The 6,756-nt window shown below is 44.4% G+C and overlaps 1 protein-coding gene across 7 annotated transcripts in view; it reads left to right on the top strand.

The window, feature by feature from the left end:
* The window catches only part of PPP3CB (protein phosphatase 3 catalytic subunit beta), a 133,124-nt gene that overhangs the window by 120,363 nt on the left and 6,005 nt on the right, over positions 1 to 6,756 (top strand). For all 7 annotated transcript variants that reach the window (XM_033941608.1, XM_033941611.1, XM_033941609.1 and 4 more), the window contains one exon: positions 4,753 to 4,850. In XM_033941608.1, coding sequence (XP_033797499.1) covers positions 4,753 to 4,850 — 98 coding nt within the window. The remainder of the gene's footprint in view (positions 1 to 4,752; positions 4,851 to 6,756) is intronic.

Genomic DNA, 6,756 nt, shown 5'->3' with positions numbered 1-6,756 from the left:
TCAGCATGGGATTACTTGCAGCTGTTGGGCTCCATGGTAGCCGCGCTGGATGTCCCCTGGGTGAGGGTGCACATGTGTTCGTTTCAACATGCCTTACTTTCTCAGTGGGCGCCACACCGAGATGCCTTATAGATGCATCTGTCATGGATGTTGGAGGCCAGGGCAAGCGTGGCCTGGTGGCTTTGCCCGCAATCACTCTGCAGGGGTGTCCTGTTGCAGATTGCCTTTGGAGCTGGGGGGCTCACTGCTATCATCGTCTCTTTCAGGGCTGTTTAACCCCGTCGCAGAGGAAGTAGTCCATCAACAGGGTGGAGCTAAGGGCCATTTGGCTAGCCCTGAGAGCGTCGCAGTCTCATCTGGAGGGGTAAGCTGTTTGAGGTTTTTCCGACAATGCGACAGCAGTGGCCTATGTCAATCGTCAAGGAGGAACCAAGAGCTCTCCTTTTGGCTCAGGAGGCTCTGCTTCTGTTCCTTTGGGCAGAACCTCATCTCCGGGCACTGACGACATCCCTTGTGGCTAGAGTGGACAATGTTCAAGTGGACTTCCTCAGTCATCAAAGTCTGGATTCCGGCGAGTGGATTCTGTCGCCTCAGGCGTTTCAGAAGATTGTTCGAGATTGGGGCCCACCCCACCTCGATCTCATGGCCATGGCGCACAACAAGAAAGCGTCATACTTCTTCAGCCAAAGATTCGAGCCTGGAAGCACAGGGATCGATGCCCTCATACAGCTGTGGCCTCCGGATGTTCTTCTATTTGTCTTTCCACCCTGGCCAATGATAGGCCGGGTTCTTCACAGAATTGTGACTCAGCCAGACCAAGTCTTTCTAGTGGCTTCCGACTGGCCACACAGACCCTGGTATGTGGATCTGATATGACTGCAAGTAGGACGTGGTCTGCGCCTGAGTGCCTCCATGGACCTTCTTACTCAGGGCCCGGTGGCCATGGAAGATCCGGGTCGCTTTGCTCTTACAGCTTGGCTCTTGAGCATGCGGCCTTAGAACATAAAGGCTTTCGGAGCTTGTGATTGCTACGCTTCTTAGATCCAAGAAGTTTTCCACAGTGTCAGCCTACACTAAGGCGTAGAGCACCTTCAAACATTGGTGTACCCTTTTTTGGTCCTTGCTTTTCTCCAGGATGATCTGGATAAGGGCCTCACTGTAGCGTCCTTAAGAGCCTAGGTGGCCGGGCTATCTTGTTTCCGATCTCCGGATAGCCAATCCTCATTGGTGTCGCATCTAGGTGTGGCTCATTTTTTGAAAGGGCTCTTCGGGTCTGGCTGCCTGTTAATCTGTTCCCGGCCTGGGATCTTAATGGGGTTTTGTCGAGCCTTGCCGAAGCTCCTTTTGAGCTTCTTCATGATGCCTCGCTTCTGAATCTTATGATCCAGACTGTTTTTCTGGTCGCCATCACTTCTGCCCGTAGGGTTTCCCAGCTGCAGGCGTTGTCTTGTAGAAACCCTTTCCTCCGAGTTTCGGAGCCAGAAGTTTCGATATGTTGTGCAGCTGAGTTTTGCACTAATTGCAGGTGGAAGAGACGGTTCAGCGGGAGATCTATTAGAAGTAAATTGCAGTAGTCTAGGCATGAGGTTACGAGAGTGTGGACAAGGGTCCTGGTAGTGTTCTCAGAGAGGAAGGGGCTTTAGCAATTAGTTGGATGTGCTTAGAAAATGAGAGGTTGGAGTCGAAGACGACTCCAAGGTTGCAAGCAGAGGAGACTGGAGCGATAATAGTATTGTTTCCAGAGATGGAGAATGGATGCAGAGGAGTGGAGGATTTAGGAGAAAAGAGGAGCAGCTCAGTCTAGGATATGTTTAGTTTCAGATGACATTCAGAAGGTGGCAAGACATCCAGGCAGCAATGTCAGCCAAACTGGCTGAGTCTTTTTCTTGGACTTTCAGCTGAGAGTTATGCAATTCTGTTCAGGTGGGGCAAGAGGCGTTCCAAGGGCAGGGCTTAAAGTTAACTAACTTAGGCCCAGATTCTCAAAAGTTTAATACCTTCGCTAAACGGTTTAGCTAGCACGCATTGTAGCAGTGGATTATCAAAACGTCTTATCTCTGTTTTTAGCTAGGTTTCTAGCAGTCTCCGACAATGACATGTAAATGGACTCTTTAACATTAAAATGAGCACTCTGGTGGATTCTTAAAAATTGCTGAGCCATTCTCCAAGAGCAGCATTGGCTTTTAGCAACAAAAATCAGCAACTGGTCCAAGGGTGCCGGTACAGTGACAGCGCTGTTTAAAACCCCGGTATAGCAGTGTCGGAGACTGCTAGAAAAGCCATTTTGAGAAGCGCCCCCCCCCCCCCCAGCAGTGGGAGAGATGCCCATTCTCTCTTGCTGCCACACAACACCCCCTATGCAGTGGGAGAAATGCTCACTCTCTCATTGCCAAGCGAAGCCCCCCTAGCAGAGGGAAAGATGCCCATTCTCTCCCGCTGCATCACAACACCCACCCCCTACCTCCGACCCCTCTCCCTCATTCTTTTAATTAGATGGCTGACCGGAGGGATGACTACTTCCTCCAGCCAGCTGACCCCCCACCTCTTCCAAAATGGGCCTTCCCCTCCCTGGTGCACTGGGAGGGGCCTGAGGCTCTTATTGGACCATGTTGTTTAAGGCCCCTCCTGTCAGAACCACTCCCAGCTCAAGCACACAACCCCAATCCCCTCTTTCTTCACCTCCACACCTCCACTTGTACTATATTTTCCGGACTGTGGAATGGCTAATGTCAAATTCTTTCAAGATCTTTTTAAATCCCTTACCAGACTTATTAGCTGCTACAATTTTCTTTCTGAAGGCCTAGGACAGTTCTTTTGATCTCACCATGGTGTTCACTCTCACTGCAGCAGTCATGAGCACACCAAACTAAATGTCTGAGGTTTAAGTAGGACAAATCTCCTTCAAAATGCTGAGTAACGATGTTTTAATCATGTGCACCTGATGTGATTTGAGACACTTTAAGTGGGAGGATATGTGGTGGTGTCCTAATTTATTCCTCAGAATACACATTTTTGTGGATATATTTTGTTTCATGAGTAAATCAAGGAAAGTTTTTGTTGTTTACCTGCAATTACATCACTTTCTTTTCCAGAGATAAATTTAAAAAAATGATTTGACATTGATACGTGAACATTTCTTAAGAAAGAACTGAATATTTCATGGAGTGTCCTAATTTTTTCACATGACTGTAATTGTCAACATTATGTCTGTTATTCATATGGTTAGTTTGGTCACTCTGCATTTTAGTTGTTCAGAGACATTTTTTCCTTAATAGAGAAATTTGTGGACAGCCCTTAGCTACCCTGGCTGGTCTCAAAAATAGGGATATCTCTTTAGGGGAAAGTGGCTAGTTAGTTGATTTTTTCCTAGTCTCTCAAAATATAAAAATAAAACATTCATAAGAAAGGGACAATAGGAATAAAGGGCAGAGAATGATAAAAGGAAGAGATAAAGAAGACACTGACTTACATTAGTGCATTTCAAGAATAAAATATACCTTTATTTTTACAAAGCAAATGCATTTCCAAGCATGAAGCAAACTACCAGATAATATAATAATATAAGAATATCTTATACGAAAGAAAGCAAGAGAGCAAGGAGGATATATTCTTATACAGCCACATTCTATGAGCTGGTGACTCTGATTATGGCACATTTAAATTTTGGGGGGGTTCCCCTCCCCCTATTTTTCTCCCCTCAGCAGTCTGTGCCTCTCCCTCCCTCTCTTGCTGACTTGAAGTACACCCTCAGCATCAATGATTGAAGGATCGCCACCCCAGCAGCAATCACCTTCCCTCCCCCCAAGCCTGAGCATGCCAGCTCAATGGCAAATCCTAGACCTGTCTGGCTGGCATACCAATCAGGCCAGCTTCTTTCAGTTTATTTCTATTTATACTTTCTACTGGTCAGTGGCATAGATCCCATAAAGCAGAAATCTGCATCTAAGTGCTTCATACCAGTGACTGCTGTTATAGCATCTTATCTTAGTAAGTCAGGCTAACATTAAGGTGTCTGCTTCATCATATATAATGACCATGACTAATAAGACAATTTCTGACACACAGTTGTTAGGAAATCTCAGTAATTGCAGCGTCATGATATTTTTTTAATGCCAACATTTATAGACTAACACAGAGTACTGATGAAACACTCACTTATCTGTTCTACTGCTGTTTATTTCTCTTCCGCAAAGATTTCTCCGTTGTGCTCTGGTACCTCCAGACTGAGGGTCATGACTCAGTATGAGTCCCTGTAAAAAAGGCAATCACTCTGAACCTACCATACACATATACAGTACAGGCAGAGGTGGCATAAGTGCTTTTATTTAAGTATTTTCTTTGTTTAGTCTGCTGTTCCTGACAATTGGGTAATCTAGGAATAACATTTACACTGTACAGTACATGTAAAGGATCTGTGTAAGAAACCTGTGAACAGCTGATTTATCCATCCTGTAGCAGAATATAGCTACGTTATTCTCACAGCAACAGAATTGGTGAAGCATGTTAGCTTATTTTTTGTTGCTTTCCTTTTCCCCTCTATTTTAGCTCATCAAACATAAATTAGTGTAGGTTTTTAAATGAATTATCATTGAACTTTGCCTACTCCTTGTTCTTTGTTTTACATCATTTTACAATTTGGATTTGCTGGTAAGAATGAGCTTAGCTCCTCACTCTTTGTTTAAATTGTAACATGTTGTGTCAAAATGGACAGCTGACCATTAACTTTGCCTTTATTTTGTGTGTTTTTCCTAGGGAGGAGAGTGAAAGTGTGCTGACACTCAAGGGGCTGACCCCCACTGGAATGTTACCCAGCGGTGTCTTGGCTGGTGGGCGACAGACTCTGCAAAGTGGTAATGATGCTATAGAGCTCTCTATGCCTCAGAGGGGCTGGAGCACAGCATCCGCTTTTCCTAATACTGCACACAATGCATGCTGGGAGTTTCTCCCTGCTTTTCAGATCCTTTCTAAGCAGCTGATCTGAGTTCTGCTTTCTCTGTGAATCACAGTGTGAAAAAAAGCTTACCAGGGTAGAAGATGACAGCAAACAGGGACCCAAAGTCTTTACAGCTGAATTCAAAATTGAGAGAGGGGCTGCAGTTTTTATGTAATGAAATTCTCTTCTCTTTTTAAAACATATTCTTTAATGCAGGTCTTGATTGTTGCACGAAGAATGTGTAGTGTAGTTCTAATTCTGACCTGTTTGACCTCAAAGAAGTCACTTTCTCTGCTCTGTTTATTGGGCAATAATAATAGCATTGTTCTTCCCAGGGACTGAGCATCTTTCCAAGGATCACATACATGGGGAGGGGGTAAAGTAAGCTGTGCTACCCATTAGTGCATTGGGTTTACATTTGATTTTCTTGTGCTAAATCTGCTCTTGATGCAGGAGGAATGATTTAATTTAGGAAAATGAGTGTAAAACCATTGCACTAAAGAGAGGATAGTAGACATGTAAAACGCATGCAAACAGTTGAATATGAAATTGCATCTAGTTGCAAAAATCTAGTACAGTGGGTTTTTTTTAAAAACTCATTTAGTAATGCTGAATCTTTATGCCAGATTAATAAGGCTGATGTAAAGATGAAGCACAGGGGCAGAGAATTCCCCCATGCCCCCTACCCCTAGATCCTGAAAATATCCCTGGTGTCCCAAGTGGGCCCCCTCCAGACTCCCCTGTCCCACAAATGACCCTGGTTATCTAAGTAGCCCCCCTTCCAAACTTCCCCATATCCCTCTCCTTGTGCCTTTAAAAATTGAGAGAAAAGCGATGCCCAGTTGTTTCTGCCTCTGCACTGCCATCTTGACACCACATGGTACATACTAGAGCCACTTGGAGCACTGGGCATGTTTTTGGATTTAGTGAAGACATTCTGGGGAACTGGGCCTACTTGGGATGTCGGAAATGTCCAGAGAAAGGGATCAGACAATTGAGTCTGGGATAATGTTAACTGAAGGTCTTATGCAAGGCCTCCAATTGCCATTAGTGCAGAGCTGTGCACGCATGCATACAGTGTTCTCTGCCCTGTTAGTGTATAGTTTTAGTACCAGGCTTATTTGATTACAGAATTGGGGAGTTAAATTTTTGCATCATTCTTGAATTAGGTAGCCATGTGCTGCAGAACAATCCATGAGAAAACACCCAGGGATTGATGCAGTAAGCTCGTGTTACAATCATGCATGAAAGTGTCATTGGGCACCATGGGGACTGCTCTGCCATAAGCACAATGGGTGTGTGGCATGGTTGGTTAGAAGGAGACATACATCAACCTACATATCTGAAAATCTGTGAGTGCTGCTTCACTGTCAGGGGTTGAAGTAGAGATCACCTGGGCTAGGAATTCTAACAAAGATGCTGGAGAGAGCCAGCAAAACTGTTTTGTTTGCACAAATGGGAAGCCAGTTGACCTGGTTTCCTTCTCCCTTTCTCTTATCTTTTACTTCTAACTCAGGTGCTGCAAATGTTCTTACAGGTGTAGTTTCCTAGTTTTGTTTTGTTTTTTTTTAAAGCCACTATCATTGTAAAGCCCACTGGAATTCTCCAATAAGACTTTTTCTATTTAACCAATTAGCTTTCACTGTTTATCAGATGCTGCTAAGTTTTGTACCCTGGTAATCTCTGCCAAAGTCTGTGGTGTGTTAATTGTTCTGTGTATAATTTTTCTCTGTCCATTGTTCATGTAACACCCTATGATTCCTTCCTTTACAGATGTAGCTTAGATCTGTCTCCCTGCTTCTCTATATGTATGTCTGTTAATG

This window comes from Geotrypetes seraphini, chromosome 4, assembly GCF_902459505.1.
Source record: "Geotrypetes seraphini chromosome 4, aGeoSer1.1, whole genome shotgun sequence".
Lineage (NCBI taxonomy): Eukaryota > Metazoa > Chordata > Amphibia > Gymnophiona > Dermophiidae > Geotrypetes > Geotrypetes seraphini.
The sequence above is the reverse complement of the archived record's forward strand: the minus strand, read 5'-3'. Positions and strand labels throughout refer to the sequence as shown.